This window comes from Narcine bancroftii, chromosome 12, assembly GCF_036971445.1.
Source record: "Narcine bancroftii isolate sNarBan1 chromosome 12, sNarBan1.hap1, whole genome shotgun sequence".
NCBI lineage: Eukaryota > Metazoa > Chordata > Chondrichthyes > Torpediniformes > Narcinidae > Narcine > Narcine bancroftii.
Window position 1 is genome coordinate 6,320,824 of NC_091480.1, and position 18,821 is coordinate 6,339,644.

At 40.6% G+C, this 18,821-nt stretch overlaps 1 protein-coding gene across 1 annotated transcript in view; it reads left to right on the top strand.

The window, feature by feature from the left end:
- The window catches only part of daglb (diacylglycerol lipase, beta), a 52,293-nt gene continuing 33,472 nt past the window's right edge, over window positions 1-18,821 (top strand). The window contains exons 1-4 of the mRNA XM_069906698.1: window positions 1-273; window positions 6,493-6,644; window positions 8,956-9,130; window positions 18,387-18,642. Coding sequence (XP_069762799.1) covers window positions 179-273; window positions 6,493-6,644; window positions 8,956-9,130; window positions 18,387-18,642 — 678 coding nt within the window. The 5' untranslated portion in view covers window positions 1-178. The remainder of the gene's footprint in view (window positions 274-6,492; window positions 6,645-8,955; window positions 9,131-18,386; window positions 18,643-18,821) is intronic.

The following is an 18,821-nucleotide window of genomic DNA, read 5'->3' on the forward strand; positions in this document are numbered from 1 at the left end:
GGGCCGGACACAGTCCCAGGCCCAGCCGGAACGTTTCTGCGACGTGGCGGGTGCTGGGGGGAAGTTTGTGCAGGTCGGGCCGGGGCGGAGATGGCAGGTTCCCCTCCCTGTGAGCCGCGTCCTGCCCGTCGTTGGCCGGGGACTGGGCCGTTCGGTGACGGGGAGTGAAACCGGGAAGATGCCGGCGTTGGTGGCGTTCGGGAGGCGCTGGTCTCTGGCCAGCGATGACCTGGTTTTCCCCGGGGCCTTTGAGATGCTGCTGCGGGTTGGGTGGTGAGTGGAGTCGCCCCGTCACCGTTCTCCTCCCCCTCCCCCTCCTCCCCTCCCCTCCCCTCCCCTCCCTCCCCTCCCCTCCCTCCTCTCTCCTCCCCTCCCCCCTCCCTCTCCTCCCCTCCCCCCTCCCTCCCTCCCCTCCCCTCCCCCCTCCCCTCCCCTCCCTCCCCCCTCCCCTCCCTCCCCCTCCCCTCCCTCCCCCCTCCCCTCCCTCCCCCCTCCCCTCCCTCCCCCCTCCCCTCCCTCCCCCCTCCCCTCCCTCCCCCCTCCCCTCCCCTCCCCTCCCTCCCCTCCCCCCTCTCCCCCCTCTCCCCCTCCCCTCCCTCCTCTCCCCCTCCCCTCCCTCCTCTCCCCCTCCCCTCCCTCCTCTCCCCCTCCCCTCCCTCCTCTCCCCCTCCCCTCCCTCCTCTCCCCCTCCCCTCCCTCCTCTCCCCCTCCCCTCCCTCCTCTCCCCCTCCCCTCCCTCCTCTCCCCCTCCCCTCCCTCCTCTCCCCCTCCCCTCCCTCCTCTCCCCCTCCCCTCCTCCTCTCCCCCTCCCCTCCTCCTCTCCCCTCTCCTCTAAAGTTTCCCCTTCCTCGTTTTCCCATCATCCTCCCCTTTCCTGTTCTCTTTCCCCACCCACTCTTCTCCATCCCACCTCTGTCCTTCCTGGTTCCCCCTTTCTCCCCCCCCTCCTCTTATTCCCACGTCTCATTTCCTCCCAGTCCTCATATACCGACTCCATTCCTCCCTTCCCCAATTCCTTCTCCCTCCCTGTCTCCTTTCCCCTCCCCTGTCCCCTTTCCCCTCCCCGTCCCTGGATCCTCTCCTATTCCCCTCACTCCTCCCCTTCCTTCCCCTCTCTGCCAAGTTGTCATTGTCCCCCCTCCCTGTCTCCCTGTGTGGTTTTTCTTCTCTGCTGTCCTCTCCTAGTGGATGTAACAAGAATGAAGAACGGCTATAAAATATATATAAAGATGTAAAAACAATGTATATGTAAAGAACTAAAGAAGGGAAGGAGAAGCTAAGAAAGGAAGTAAGGGGAAAAAAAAGGGAAAACTTTGTTATATGTATAAAAAAAGTGTTTTCGGGGTGGGGGGGAGAATAACCATCACTGTGAAATCAGTTGATGCTTGCGAGCAGGTTCGCAATCCAAATGGAAAAGGGAGTTGTGGTTGTCCGGCAAGGGATAAGGGGCAACTCAGAGGGGGGGGGGGGGAATATTTGGGGTTAAGGGAATATTGGATGTGGGAGTTGTTGGAATATTTTATGTTTTAAATGTGTTGTCAGACATTAAATTTAAAAAGGGAAAACTGAGAGATGAAAATGGGGAAAAGGCAGGTGGTGGTGGTGAGGAAGCGGAAATGAGGTGTAAACAGGATATGAGATGGCCACTTTGAACTATATGCCTATAAACATTAATGGAATACATAACCAAATTAAATGGAAGAGGCTATTAAATTTACTGAAAAAAGAAAAAATTGACATAGCATTTGTGCAGGAAACGCATCAAACTGAAGTGGAACATAATAAATTAAGGAGAGACTGGGTAGGGCACGTAACGGCAGCATCAAATAATTCAAAAAGCTAGAAGTGTAGCTATATTAATTAATAAAAATGTACCAATCAAAATAGAGGAGGAAATAATAGATCCAGCAGGGAGGTATGTAATGATTAAAGTATCAGATATATTCAGAATTTTGGAATTTGCTCAATATATACGCACCTAACGAGGAGGATCAAACATTTATGCAAGATATTTTTTTTGAAGATTGTAGATACACAAGGAAATACATTGATAGGATGGGATTTTAACCTCAATTTGGATCCAATGTAAGTGTGGGGAGGGAGGGGGAGAAAATGACACTGTGTATATTCAAGAGGGAAATGGTTATGTGTATTTTGGTTAATATAGTTCATAGTGTGAAAAATGTTTTAAAAATTAAAAAATAGAAGGAGACAATCGTACAGGAGAGGTGACCACAGCAGCTGAGCGGCTCAGTGGCTGTGTTCAACTTGCGGTCAGAGGACCCGCATGGGTTGTGGGCTGCTGAGAGAGTGCTGAGGGCAAGAAGGGCCCCTGAAGGGCCTCAGATACTGAATGCTTCCTGATCGTGTCTGGAAGCCGATCAATCAAACAAACAGGAGTCTGTGTGGCAACAGAGGCTTTGGGGATTCTGGAGGCGAATCCACGAACACCCAGTGACTCTGAAGGGAGTCTCATTTGGATCTTTCTTACTGTAAGGGTTACTGAGTGACACTACTAGCAACTCTTTGTCTGCCTTTCAGCAGGCAGAAGGCAATTTTGTATAATATTACATGTTCTGTATTAACACATGACAAAAAAAAGGCATCTTGAATCTTGAAAAAAAACCTTGGATCCAATGTTGGATAAAACTGGACAAAAGACTAACAAAAAGAATAAAGTGGCCAAATTTATGGTTAAATAAATGCAGGAAATGAAACTTATGGAAATATGGAGGAGGCAGCATCCAAGAGAGAAGGATAATACTCATATTATTCAAGTAGGCATAAAACATATTCAAGGATTTATATGTTTTTGTTGTCGGCCCATATTCGAGGGAGAGTTAGGAAAACTGAATATAAAGCTAGATTACTGATCATTCACCCCTGTTATTAGCAATAGAACTGGAGGACATCCCACCAAGAACATATAGATGGAGGTTAAAGTCCATGCTACTTAAAAGGCAGGAATTTAAAGAGTTTATTGAATGTCAAATTAAAAAGGAATTTAAAATAAATACGGAATCAGTGAAAGACAAATTTATATTATGGGATGCAATGAAAGCCTTCATCAGAGGGCAGATAATAAGTTATGTAACTAAGTTGAAAAAGGATTACAATTGGGAAATAGAGCAGTTGAAAAGGGAGATAGTAAGTACAGAAAAGGAATTAGTAAAGAGGGATGATATAACGAAAAGGAGAGAATTGGCGGACAACAAAAATAAAATACGAAACATTACAAACTTATAAGGTGGAGAAGAACATAATGAAAATAAAGCAAAAGTATTACGAACTAGGAGAAAAAACACATAAAATATTAGCCTGGCAACTTAAAACAGAACAAGCTAAAAGAATGGTATTGGCATCAAGGAAAAAGGACAAACAAATTGCATATAATCCAATGGAGATTAATGAGAACTTTAAGGAATTTTATGAACAATTATACCAAACTGAGAATGAGGGGAAAGATGATAAAGAAGAAGAGTTTTTAGCCAAAATTTAACTGCCGAAATGGCAAGAAGAGGAGCAAAACAAACTGACAAGACCATTTGAAATAGAGGAAGTACAGGATATATTAAAAAAGCTGCCAAACAATAAAATGCCTTGAGAGGATGGATTCCCATTAGGTTTCTATAAAACATTTAAAGAGTTATTAATTCCTCCTCTCTTGGAAGTAATGAACCAGATAGAAGAAACACAAAACTTGCCAGATTCATGTAAGGCAGCAATAATTACAGTAATACCAAAGACAGGGAAAGATCCATTAACACCAGCATCATATAGACCAATATCTTTACTTAATTCAGATTATAAGATAATAGCAAAATTATTAGCAAACAGATTGGCCGATTGTGTACCAAAAGTAGTAAAACAAGATCAAACTGGATTTATTAAGAAAAAACAAACAGTGGATAATGTCTGTAAACTTATTAATCTAATTCATGCAGTTCAAGGAAATAAGAAACCAACAGTGGCTGTTGCTTTAGATGCAGAAAAAGCCTTTGACAGAGTAGAGTGGAACTACTTATTTAAAGTATTACAGAAGTTCAATCAACCAGAAAAATATATTAATTGGATTAAAGCATTATATAATGGACCATTGGCGAAGGTAACAGTAAATGGATATGTATCGAACCAATTTAAATTAAGTAGGTCAACTAGACAGGGATGTCCATTATCCCCCTCACTGTTCGCTTTAGCAATAGAACCATTGGCAGAACTGATAAAAACAGAAAAGAAAATAAAAGGGATAAAAATAAAGGAGAAGGAGTAGAAAATCAGTTTATTTGCAGATGACATCATAGTATACTTAACAGAACCAGAAACATCAATAAAAGAACTGCATAAGAAATTGAAGGAATATGGAGAAATATCGGGGTACAAGACAAACGCAAATAAAAGTGAAGCGATGCCAATGAGATGCATATTATACAGAATTTTAAAAAGAATCACCATTTAAATGGCAAACACAAGCAATCTGATATCTAGGTATTAGGTTAGATAATAACTTAAGCCACCTGTTCAAATTAAATTATCAGCCATTAATGAAGATGTTGCAGGAAAACTTAGAACATTGAAAAGAATTACCACTAATGTTGATAGGGAGGGTAAATTGCATTAAAATGAATGTCTTCCCAAGGATACAATACTGATTTCAATCGTTACCAATTCCTTTAATAGAGAAACTCTTTAATGAACTAAAGAGAATAATAAGGAAATTTTTGTGGAAAGGGGGTAAACCGAGAATAGCGTTAGATAAATTAACAGAGAGATACAACCAAGGTGGTTTGCAGTTACCAAACTTTATACTTTATAAGTGGGATGAAAAACTGGTGCAGTATAAAAACTCACCAGAATTGCATCATTTATGATACATGGAAGAAGATCCACTTAGAAAGGAAAAAAAAATGAATTATCAAATACCAAAATTACTATTAGAAATAATTTATTAACATTTGAACAGTTGAAGTACAAATATGGAATAACTCATGGGACAATGTTTGCATATCATCAACTGAAAGCTTATTTAAAGGATAAATTGGGAACCAGACCGAGATTACCAGAAGGAAGCAGCTTTGAATATGTGATTACAGACACAATGATAATTAAAAGATTTATAATGAACATGTACATCGAGCTGCAAGATAAGGAAAATGATGAAATAAGCTATAAACCCAAACAAAAGTGGGAAAAGGATTTAAACATACAGATAAAAAATGAAACATGGGAAAAGTTATGTTCTGGAACTATGAAGAATATAATAAACACAAGGTTACGCATGATACAGTATAATTGGTTATATATCATGCCCCAAAAGTTAAAAAAAAGTGGGACCCAACAGTATCAGATAAATGTTTTCACTGTAAGAAGGAAACGGGAACAACTACATGCCATCTGGGCATGTGAGAAAGTGGAAAAGTTTTGGGAAGATCTAAATCAGGTATTAAATAAAATCACAAAAAATAACACCAAAAAATCCAGAGATCTTTCTTCTAAATAATATAAGAAGTAAGGAATTAGGCCTCAAATTGGATAAAGCGCAAAAAAAGATTTATTACGCTAGCCTTAGCTGTAGCAAAAAATGTATAATGTCAACTTGGAAAATGGAAGAGAGCCTGAGAATACAGCAATGGTCCATGGAAATGAATAAATGTATTCCATTGGGAAAAAATAACATATAATTTAAAAAATAAAGTCACAATGTTTGAACAAATTTGGGAACCTTACATGGAACATAACAGAGAGGGCTTGCCTCGGACCTCCACCCCCTAAAATGATAAGACAAAACAATTTGATCCAGTGTGTAAAAGTAGATGACACATTTTTCTTGTTTATTTTCATTGTGTGATGACATTGTTTAATGGGTTTAATGTATTGTATATGTTGAACGTTTAGTGGGTGAGGAGGGGGGTGGGAAGGAGGAAGGGAAGGGAGGGGGGAAATGCCACTGTGTATATTTAATGAGAAACTTGTATATATTTTAGTTGATATGGTTCACAGAGTGAAAAATAAATAATTATTTTTAAAGAGGACAAGAGGGGACAACTTCAGGATTGAAGGACACCCATTTAAAATTGAGATGCGGAGGAATTTATTTATGTATGCATTGACTACAGTTTTTTGGACTACCAGTAAGTGGTAATTCTGTTTTGCCTGCAGGACAAAGAATCTCAGGATTGTATGTGACGTTATTTATGTACTTTGACAATAAATCTGAAATGGGATTTACAAGATTGTTTAAATATTAATACAGTAGTCAGTGTTTTCAAGGAATGAATTATATAACAAAATGTTTTCATCTCTCACATGGGGCAATAGAATGTCCTTATTGGATGACCTATTTGATTTCATGCCATGATTCACTGGTGGCCCTTTCCTTGTGCTTTCTGCTGTTGGTCCTTTGACGACCCCCCCCCCCCCCCCAAATCCCCTGGAACCCTCCCACCCTTCTGTTGTAGTCGGAAGCTAGCTCACCCTGCCGTTTTGGTTTTGCAGGTGGATTGGGATCCTGATTTTGTACCTGACCTACAGAGGCCAGCTGGACTGCAAACATGGAAGAATTCTCCCAAGCTATCTCTTAGTTTTGCTTATTCTTTTGGCTGCAATCATTGTGACCCTCTTTGTCATCGTGTGTGTGAGTATGCAAGGTAAATATTATTTCTCTTTTCTGGGCTACAGAATCATTGCGCATTTAATAACTTTGTATCCCAATCCAAGAATATTTAAAAACAAAATTTGTGATGTATCTTGCAATAAATTATTCTGGAATGACAGTGATCAGGTAAGAAATGAAGCAATCACTGTGCCTGCCAACTTTCCTGTTTAACTAAGAAGTCAAGTCACATTTATTTGTCGTTCATAACATCCTCGCACAGTAGAGACGAGATAGCATTTCTCCAGGACCATGGAGCAGATTCACATAAATATAAGTTAGAATGGAAGTTAAACAAATTGAAATATTAACAGTAAAAGTCCACGGTACACTATCCATATCCGTTCTGGGAATTCAGGAGCCTGATGGCTTGGGGGAAAAAACTGTTGCCCAATCTGGACGTAAGGGTCTGAGTGCTACGGTACCTCCTACCAGATGGCAGAAGGGAGAAGAGTTAACATGAAGGTGTGTGGAGACCTTCACAATGTTTATTGCCTTCCATCTGCATCGAGTGTTGTCGACGTTTGTCATGGTAGGATGAGAGCCCCCAATGATCTTTTCCCCTGACTTCACTATCCTCTGCAGGGTCTTGCAGTCTGAGGAGGTACAGCTTCCTGTAGAATGTAGTGAGGATGGAGGGTGGGATATGGACTTTCCTCAGCCTTTGCAGGAAGTTGAGGCGCTGCTGGGCATTCTTGGCTATGGAGCTGATGTTAAGGGACCAGGTAAGGTTCTCCGCCAGGTACACTCTGAGGAACTTAATACTCTTGACGACCTCAATGGTAGAGCTGTCAATTATCAGGGAGACATGATCTCCCCAGGCCCTCCTGAAGTCGATAACCATCTCTTTCTTTAATGTTCAGATGCAGGGTCGTTGGCTCTGCACCAGTTCATTAGTGTCTGCACCTCATCTCTGTACGCTGACTCCTTGTTCTTACAGATAAGGTTGTGTCGTCAGCAAACTTGATGATGTGGTTTGAGCTGTGTTTGGCTGTACAATCGTGGGTCAACAGAGTGAATGGCAATGGATTAAGCGACAGCCCTGGGAGGTCCCTGTGCTCAGTATGATATTTTTGAAGTGCTGCTTCTGATCTGGACTGTCTGAGGTCTCCCCGTCAGGAAGTCAAGAATACAATTGCAGAGGGAGGTGTTTAGTCCCAACAGGCTCAACTTCCTTATCAGGTACTGGGGTATGGTTGTGTTAAAATGAAGTCAATAAACAGCATTTGAACAGGTGGGTGAGGGTTAGACGAAGGGCAGTCCATGGAGCGGTTGGATCTGTAAGCGAACTGTAGGGGGAAGCAGGAGCTTCATGTGCTCCATGACGAGCCTCTCGAAGCACTTCATTACTATGGATGTGAGGCAGGACTCTGATGACTTTGGCACAGGGACAGTGGTGGTGGCTTTGAAGCACATAGGGACCATGGTGCTTCTCAGGGAGATGTTAAAGATGTCAGTAAAAACATCTGCCAGCTGAGCTGCACATCCCATGAGCACTCTGCCGGGAATGTTATTCAGTCCAGCAGCTTTCCGCGGGTTGACTTGCGTAACACTCTCTTCACGTTGACCACCGCAAGGCACAGCACCTGATCATTTGGAGGAGCGGTGGTCTTCTTCGCTGCCTTGTCATTTTGTTTTTATTTGGTTGGAATATAGAGGTCAGCATCGAGATCCAAAGGGCCTGTACTGTGCTGTAGTATTCTATGCAGTGATGGAGGTTGTTGCATGAACAGATCAGTTAGACATCGTGTTTATAGAGCCACGAGTAAGACACGGTACAGAAATGCTGAATCACAGAGAGAGATCAGTTGTGTTCATTCAGGAGTCTGATACTAGTGGGGAAGAAACTGCTGTTGAATCTGGTGGTTAATGATCTCATGCTTGTGAAGGGAGTGGAGGTGTATTGGCTGCATTTTCCAGACAGCGGGAGGTGTAGATAGAGTAGTGGAAAGGAGGGGGATGTGTGACAGCCTGAGCTCTGTTCATAGTGTCTCGCAATCCTGGGCAGAGCAGTTCCCATCCCATGCAGTGATGCATCGCGACGGGATACGTTCAGTGGTGCACCTGTGGAACTTGTTAAGGGGCACAGGCAGCTTGTTAATTTGCCTCAGGCTTCAGGACGAAGAGATGTTGGTTCACATTTTTGGCCATTGCATCGACTGTTCACACACAGGAACTTGAAGCTGTTTACTGTCATCTAATCACTGTAGATGGGGAACAGGGAGTGAGCTCCACTGGCTCACCTCTGTATCCCCCAATGTGAAAAATAAAATGAACATTACATCAGCCATTTTTGTCTGTTGTAGGAACCATCACCAATCTGAGGCCACGACGACATATCCCAGTTTTGATCTACATCCGAACTGCTCTCTATGTGCCAGAGCTGGTCTGGGCTATCTTGGGCGCTGTCCTGATCAACGATGAAAAGCAGGGCTGCCCACCCACTCTGATTAATGTCATCTTGATCGCTGTAGTCGCAAGGTATGCATGCGCTTAAACTCCGGCTCTAACACTTAGTGTTGCTTTAACTTTCTCTCTCACAGAAGCCAATTTAATTCAGTCCAGCGATATCAAGAAAGGGCAGAACACTGGATAGGGCAAAGAAAACCTGTACACGAGACTGAGACCTGCCTCTAGCCAAGCAGTCCCTGTGCAATCCTAATACTGACTATGTGCAACATATTACGCTACTGACCCATGACTGCATCGCTAGATCCAGTTACAACAGTCATCGGCCTCATCAGGAGCAATGAAGAGTCCCACTACAAAGAAGAGGTGGAAAATCTCGTGGACATGGTGCCAGAGTAACAACCTGAATCTCAATGTGGACAAGACAAAAGTGGTGATTGTGATGTTTAGGTGGACCAGGAACGACCACCCTCCACTACACATCTCCAACTCTAATGGAGAGCGCCAAGTTCCTTGGAGTTCACTTAACTAGTGACCTATTCTGGACGCTCAACATCTCTCTTTTCAGGAAGGCGCAACAGTGACTGCATTTCCTAAGAAGACTGAAGTGGGCAAGATTACCAGCCACCATTATGTCAACTTTCTACAGGAGCTCCGTCGAGAGCATCCTGGCCGGCTGCATCACAGTGTGGTACGGTTGCTGCAGAGAAATGGATCAGGGGTCAATCCATAGGAACATAAGAGCGACAGAGAGGATCTCTGGAGTCTCCCTCCCACCTGGATGTGATCTACTGGGATTGTTGTCTGAAGAGGGCACGCAAAATCATCGAGGCCCCCTTCAACCCCGCACACAGCATCTTCTAGCTGCTCCCGTCGGGGAAGGACTGCCAGCGCCACTGGCAGTGAGAATGCTGAACAACCAAAGGAACTCCTCACACCAACCCTCCAAGGTGCATATTCATGAAACAAAATCTATGCATTTATTTGTTTAGATGAAATACTAGTCTTGCAAATGAATTATTTGTCTGTATGTGTGTTATATCTGGTTGTGTGTCTGTGTGTTTTCCACCACTGAGGACTGGTGAATGCTGTTTCATCAGGTTGTAGTCGTGCAATCAGATGACAATAAACTTGTTCCATTGGCAGAGAGGGCAAATCCATTCCAGCTAATTATTCTGCAAAGTCAAGGAAGGTGTGATCAGTGATGCTTTCAAATTGCACACAACTCCTCGTCAACCTCTCCCATACCTAGTTTGGGTTTTGCCCAGACCTCCTGGAGGCTTTGGACCAAATGTGGACCTTGGAGAGATGAATTCCAGAGAGCGAGGGAGAGGAACTGCCTTGTCATTGAAGCATCATTTCATTGAGCCCCGTTAAAACAGTCGTCAAGGGACATATTCTGATGGTTAAAGTCACACCTTGCACAAACTAAGAGAGCTGTAGTTATGGAGGTCATTCTTCCTGTCCCCAGAACCTCACGGCAGGAGCCTTTCAGGCAGTGTCCTGGGTCCAATCATCTTCAGCTCTTTCCCCTTTGTCAGACGATCGGGAGTGGGGAGGTGAACTGACAGCTCGACTTGCAACTCCCCAGCACCCTTGTGCAGCAAGACCTAGACTGCGTTGAAGCACGAGCTGGTAAGTCACAGAGTTAATCTACTTGCCTTCACCAGTGTTGAGGCACGTGCTATCGACCTGGGACTCACCACTGACCGGAAAGTCAACTGGAACGGCCACATACTGTGCCTGAGGCACTTCAAATTTATTGTCAGAGTACCTCGCAGTGAGTACATTGCCTTCTGACTCCCTAGAGGCTTTCCATCACTTACAAAGCTCAAGTCTGGATTGTGAATGGAACCCTGGGTGAATGCAGCTCCAGCAGAACCCAGAAACCTCGACACCCCATCAGCCACCCGATTCATTAATTGCCTCCACCTCAGCATGGTGGCTGTAACACAAATCCTCTACAGGAACAGTTATTCAGAGTGGAAGTTGAACCTAATGTCACAGGATATAGACGTGAAATAAAAGAATGGTTTTGAGGCAGATTTTAGACAAAAACGTACATACAGCCTACAAGCCTGTGGCACCCAATAACCCCCAATTGACCTACAGCCCCCGGTATGTTTTGAAGGGTGGAAGGAAACTGGAGCCTCTGGAGGAAACTTGCGCAGACAGAGGGAGAACGTGCAGACAGTGCGGGATTCGAACCCTGGCCCTGATCATTGGTGCTGTAGCAGCGTTGCGCTAACTGCTATGCTAACTGTGCTACCCTTTCTGCGCCCGAGATCTAGGCCCTTCAGCCCCCTCATCCATGCTAGCCAAGTTGCCTACCTAAGCTCATTTTCCATGCCTATGTTTGACCCACATTACTCTAAATTTTCTCTCCCTGTCTCTGTTCAAATATATTTTTAACATTGTACTTGTATCCCTCTTCACAGTATCATCTGGAAGCTCCTACATACCCAGTAGCTTATGTGTGCAGATAAAAACTTTGGCCCTCAGGTCCTCTCTTCCCTTCAACCTATGCCCTCTTGTTTTTTTTAAATTTTTTAATTTTTCACACTATAAACCAAATTGACCAAGATACATACAGACATTTTTTCTCTTGAATATATACAGTGTCATTTTCTCCCCCTTTTCCCTCCTCCCTTCCCTCCCTCCCTCACCCCCTTTCCCATTTATTTAAAGTTCAATCTATAAGATACATTAAACCCGTTAAACAATGTTGTCACTTTAATAAAAATAAACAAGAAATTTTACTGAGTCAGTTCTTTTCGTTATCTTCTCCTTCTGTCACTCTAGGTGGTGGAAGTCCATGGTAGGATTTCTCTATTGTATTTCATGTATGGCTCCCATATTTGTTCGAATATTGTAATGTTATTTCTTAAATTATATGTTATTTTTTCTAATGGAATACATTTATTCATTTCTATATACCATTGTTGTATTCTCAAGGTGTCTTCTAATTTCCAGGTTGACATAATACATTTTTTTTTGCTACAGCTAGGGCTATCATAACAAATCTTTTTTGTGCTCCATCCAAATCAAGTCCAAATTCTTTGTTTTTTATATTACTTAGGAGGAAGATCTCTGGGTTTTTTGGTATATTGCTTTTTGTGATTTTATTTAATATCTGGTTTAGATCTTCCCAAAATTTTTTCACTTTCTCACATGTCCAAATTGCATGAATTGTTGTTCCCGCAGAAATGAATAAATGTATTCCATTAGAAAAAATAACATATAATTTAAGAAATAATATTGAATATTTGAACAAATATGGGAGCCATACATGAAACACAATAGAGAAAACCTACCGGGGACATCTACCACCTAAATTAACGAAAGGAGAAGGAAATGAAAAGAATTGACTCAGTGGAATTTCTTGTTTATTTTTATTGAATGACAACAATGTGTCTTAGATTTTGTACTTTAAATGAATGGGGGGGGAGGTAGGGAGGGTGGGATGGGAGGAAGGGGGGGGAGAAAATGACACTATATATTTGAAAAGGAAAATGTATGTATCTTGGTCAGTGTGGTTTATGGTGTGAAAAATAAAAAATTAAATTTAAAAAAAAATTGTTGTTCCCATTTCCTTTTTACAGCGAAAACATCTGTCTGATCCTGTTGGGTCCCATTTATTTAACTTTTGAGGTGTGATGTATAGCCTGTGTATCCAGTTATATTGTATCATGCGTAACCTCGTGTTTATTGTACTTCTCATAGTTCCTGAGCATAGCTTTTCCCATGTTTCATCCTTTATCTTTATGTTTAGATCTTGTTCCCATTTTTGTTTAGGTTTACCGTTTGTTTCCTCGTTCTCCTTTTCTTGCAGTTTGATGTACATGTTTGTTATAAATTTTTAAATTATCATTGTGTTTGTAATCACATATTCAAAATTACTTCCCTCTGGTAACCTCAGACTGTTTCCCAATTTGTCCTTCAAGTAGGTTTTCAGTTGGTGGTATGCCAACACTGTATCGTGAGTTATATTATATTTATCCTTCATTTGTTCAAAGGATAATCATTTATTTCCCGAAAAACAATTTTCTATTCTTTTGATCCCTTTTCTCTCCCATTCTCTGAAGGAAAAGTTATCTATTGTGAAAGGGATTAGTTGATTTTCCATCAATATTAGTTTTGGTAGTTGGTAATTTGTTTTATTCCTTTCTACGTGAATCTTCTTCCAAATGTTGAGCAGATAATGCAATACCGGTGAATTCCTGCGTTGTACCAATTTTTCATCCCATTTATATAGTATATGTTCAGGTATCTTCTCCCCTATTTTATCTAGTTCTAATCTAGTCCAATCTGCTTTTCCCTTGTTTGATAAAAATCTGATAGGTATCTTAATTGTGCGGCTCTATAATAATTCTTAAAGTTTGGTAGTTGTAAGCCTCCTTGTTTGTACCATTCTGTTAAATTATCTAGTGCTATCGTCGGTTTCCCCCCTTTCCATAAGAATTTCCTTATTATTTTCTTTAGCTTCTTGAAGAATTTCTCTGTTAGGTGAATTGGTAATGACTGAAATAGGTATTGTATCCTTGGGAAGATGTTCATTTTAATACAGTTTATCCTTCCTATCAGTGTTAGTGGTGTCTTTCCAATGCTCTAAGTCGTCTTGTAATTTTTTCATTAATGGATGAATAATTTAGTTTATATAGATGGCTGAGATTTTTATTTAGTTGTATACCTAGGTATCGCATTGCTTGTGTTTGCCATCTAAATGGTGATCCTTTCTTAAACTTTGTGAAATCTGCATTATTCATTGGCATTGCTTCACTTTTATTTGCGTTGATCTTGTACCCTGATACTTCTCCATATTCCTTAAATTTCCTATGTAATTCTTTTATTGATATTTCTGGTTCTGTTAAGTTTATTATAACGTCATCTGCAAATAGACTGATTTTATATTCCTTGTCTTTTATTTTTGTCCCTCTTGTTTTATTTTCTGTTCTGCTAGTGGTTCTATAGCTAACGCGAACAGTGAGGGAGATGGTGGACATCCCTGCCTTGTTGATCTGCTTAAGTTAAATTGTTTTAATATATATCCATTTACTGTCACTTTCACCAATGGCCCCTTATATAATGCTTTAATTCAATTAATATATTTCTCTGGTAGGCTGAATTTTTATAGTACTTTGAATAAATAATTCCATTCTACTCTGTCAAAGGCCTTCTCTGCGTCTAAGGCAACCGCTACTGTTGGAGTTTTATTTCCTTCTACTGCATGAATTAAGTTAATAAATTTACAGATATTGTCCGTTGTTCGTCTTTTTTTAATAAATCCAGTTTGGTCGAGATTTACTATTTTAGTTACATAGTTGGCCAATCTGTTTGCTAATAGTTTAGCTATTATCTTATAATCTGTGTTAAGTAGAGATATTGGTCTATATGACGCTGGTGCGAGTGGATCTTTTCCTGTCTTTGGTATTACTGTAATTATTGCTGTTTTGCATGAATCTGGTATGTTTTGTGTTTTATCGATCTGGTTGATTACTTCCAGGAGGGGAGGAATTAATAAGTCTTTAAATGTTTTATAGAATTCTATGGGGAATCCATCCTGTCCTGGTATTTTATTGTTCGGTAGTTTTTTTAATATCTCCTGTAATTCTTCTATTTCAAATGGTTTTATTAATTTATTTTGCTCCTCTGTTTGTAATTTCGGTAGTTCAATTTTAGTTAGAAATTCATCTATTTTGTCTTCTTTCCCTTAATTTTCAGTTTGATATAATTGTTCGTAGAATTCCCTGAAGTTTTCATTGATCTCCGTTGGTTTATATGTAATTTGTTTGTCCTTTTTCCTTAATGCCAATGCCATTCTTTTAGTTTGTTCTCTCTTAAGCTGCCATACTAGAATTTTGAGTGTTTTTTTCTCCAAGCTCATAATATTTCTGTTTTGTCTTCATTATGTTCTTCTCCACCTTATATGTTTGTAGTGTTTCATATTTTATTTTTTTATCTGCCAATTCTCTTCTTTTAGTTGTATCTTCCTTCATTGCTAATTCTTTTTCTATATTTGTTATTTCCCTTTCCAACTGTTCTGTTTCCCGAATGTAGTCCTTCTTCATCTTAGTTACATAACTTATTATTTGCCCTCTGATGAACGCTTTCATTGCGTCCCATAGTATAAACTTATCTTTCACTGATTCCGTATTTATTTCAAAGTACATTTTAATTTGTTGTTCAATGAATTCTCTAAAATCCTGTCTTTTAAGTAGCATGGAGTTTAATCTCCATCTATACATTCTTGGTGGGATGTCCTCTAGCTCTATTGCCAATAACAGGGGTGAGTGATCCGATAATAGTCTAGCTTTATATTCCATTTTCCTAACTCTCCCTTGAATGTGGGCTGATAACAGGAATAGGTCTATCCTTAAGTATGTTTTGTGTCTACCCGAATAATATGAATATTCCTTTTCCTTTGGGTGTTGTTTCCTCCATATATCCAAAAGTTGCATTTCTTGCATCGATTTAATTATAAATTTGGTTACTTTGTTCTTTCTGTTAGTTTTTTTTTGCAGTTTTATCCATGTTTGAGTCCAAATTAAGGTTAAAATCCCCTCCTATTAGTATGTTCCCTTGCGTATCTGCTATCTTCCAAAAGATATCTTGCATAAATTTTTGATCTTCTTCATTAGGTGAATATACATTGAGTAAATTCCAAAATTCTGAATATATCTGACATTTTATCATTACATATCTCCCTGCTGGATCTATTATTTCCTCTTCTATTTTGATTGGTACATTTTTATTGATTAATATAGCTACTCCTCTGGCTTTTGAATTATATGATGCTGCTGTTACATGTCCTATCCAATCTCTCTTTAATTTCTTGTGTTCCACTTCAGTTAGATATGTTTCTTGTATGAATGCTATATCAATTTTTTCTTCAGTAAATTTGACAGTTTCTTCCTTTTTATTTGGTTATGTATTCCATTAATATTTAAAGTCATATAGTTCAACATAGTCATTTCATACTTTGTTTATCTTTCCTTTCCGTTTTCTCATCATCACCTTTCCTTCTTATCCATTTCTGCTTTCTTTTTTTGAAAACATTATAAGACAACATTTCTAAAACATAAAATATTTCCACTATTCTCATATCTAAAATTCCTTTAACCCCAATAGTCCCTCCCCTTTCTGAGTTGCCCTTTGTCCCTTGTCGGGCAACCACATTTCCCCTCTCCATTTGGATTTGCGAATTCGCTCGCAAGTGTCAACTGATTTCGCAATGACTGTAATTCTTCCCCACCCAGCCCCCCCCAGTAAAGATTTTAATCTTCATATATAACAAAGGTCACTCTCTTAATTCCCTCCTTACTTCCTTTCTTCCCTTTCTTTCCCTTCTTAGTTCTTACTTATATTCTATTTTTTTTTAAATATACATACACACATATACATAGTTTGTTGTCATTTTTGTTCTTGTTACATCTCTTCATTTCTCTGTCTGTTTTGTAGTTGTTCTGCAAATTTTCGTGCTTCCGGATCCGAGAATAGTTTTTGCTGCCCCGGAATAACTATTTTAAGTACCGCTGGGCATTTTAACATAAATTTATAACCTTTTTTCCATAGGGTCGTTTTTGCTGCATTAAACTCCTTCCTCTTCTTCAGGAGTTCAAAACTTATATTTGGATAGAAGTCTTCTCTTACTTTTTTCATTGCCTTCTCCAATATATTTTCTCTTGTTGTATATCTTAGGAATTTTACTAGAATGGATCTTGGTTTTTGTTCTGGTTGTGGTTGTGGTTTAGGGGCTAATGTTCTGTGTGCTCTTTCTATTTCCATTTCTTCCTGTAATTCTGGCCTTCCTAGGACCCTGGGGATCCATTCTTTTATAAATTCTTTCATATTTTTGCCTTCTTCATCTTCCTTAAGGCCCACTATCTTTATATTGTTTCTTCTATTATAATTTTCCATTATATCTATCTTCTGAGCTAACAGCTCCTGTGTCTCTTTTACTTTTTTATCAGATTCTTCCAATTTCTTTTTTAAGTCCTCTACTTCCATTTCTATGGCTGTTTCTCATTCTTCCACCTTGTCTACTCTTTTTCCTATATCTGTCATGATCATCTCTCATCTATTCACTTTTTCTTCTGTACTTTTAATTCTTCTTTTTATTTCACTGAATTCTTGTGTCTGCCATTCTTTTACTGATTCCATATATTCTTTAAAAAAAAATATATCCATGTACTTGCCCTTCCCTTCATCTTCCATTTCTCTGTGTTCTTCCTCTTCTTCTGTGTCCACTCCAGGATCTGTGTCTTTTACCTCTTGTCTCTTCTGGTTTTCTTGTTGGGTTGTTTATTTTATTTTGTTGGGTATTTTTGTTCTTATTTTTATTAAAAGTGTCTTGGTGTTGGTCTTCTTCCTCTGGGTTGGTCATCTGTTGTTTCTTTGATTTCCTATTTTTATTCTCTTCCTTCTTGTTCTCGTTATTTTCTATGTTTTCCTGTTGAGAGTCTTGCTGTCGTGTTATACTTGTCTGTTTCGGCTGTGGAGATTCACTCCTCAGCTGGGCCCCCCTCCCGTCGGTGTTGTTTTTGTCTTGTGCATCGCTTGCGCAGTTGCGCACTTTTGTTTGGCTCCGTGAGCCATCTTTGTAGTCCTGAGTTCGGGGTTTCCACTGACCTCAGGGAGCGGGCTTCTCTCTCCACGGCGGGCCTCCTCATACCGGTAAGGCCTTCACCTTCCTCCTCCGACATCCTTCCTTCCTTCTTTTCTTCCCGTTGTTTTTGGTTTTTCTTTCTTTGCTGCCATTTTCTCCACACTTTTTCTGTGTTAGTGACTTTGTTTTTTCTCTACCTTTTTTTTACTTTTCTGGAGAGGGCTGGAATTCCCCTACCGGCCACTACTCCATCATGTGACTCCCCCCACCTATGCCCTCTTGCTTACGCACCCTCTCCCAGTCCTCTAGTGGTTTAACTATGTCCGTTAATTCCCTTTACCAGATGATCTGGTCCAGCCATTCTCAACCTTTTACTTTGGCTCTGGCCCCCTTCGGATTCTGCTCAGTGTTTACGGTCAAGTTGAGTTGGTTTCTCCCATACTATTCTCCTAATGACTGCGTAAAAAGGAAATGTACAAAGGTATTTACTACTTTAGATAAAAAGAAAACGAGGCTTTTACTTAAATGCACTGTGGCCCTCAGGTTGGTCGTTGGGTCCCCGTTGAGCATGGCTGCTCTAGATTCTGCCGTGACCTTTGTCACTGCAAATTTTGGTGTGATCTGCACACTTGTTAACCATGCCAGCTATATTCTCATTCACATTGTTCATATAGAATTCCTGTGGAATTTAAGAAAAAAATACCTTTTTCATTGGTTTTGCAGCTGGATTTTCATATTCTTCACGGTGATCGCTGTCTTGGTTGTCTTCGACCCTCTGGGCAAACCCAAGCAACTGCTGTCGGGCACGGAGCGCAACCTGGAGAGTAGCGAGTCAGTGGCGCTGCTCTACAGGGTCAGGTCGGTGGCAGCTCGGGTGTGGGAGTATCGCTTCAAGCTGCTCTGCTGCTGTATTACGCGGGACGCAGAGATCCAAGCCGCCTTCACGCAGATCGGGAATCTTTTCAGCAGCTTTTTTGTGGTGAGTTCTAAACATTGCACTTCTCTTTGCAACACCTTAAGAAAATGTAAATGGGAAAGATAAAAGTTTTAAGAATGAGGAAACCAGATTACTAGCTGGCAATGTGAGCAATATAGTGAAAGCCATATAGTCCGCACTGACCAGTTTCATGCAATATTACGTTCTGTCTTATGAACTGA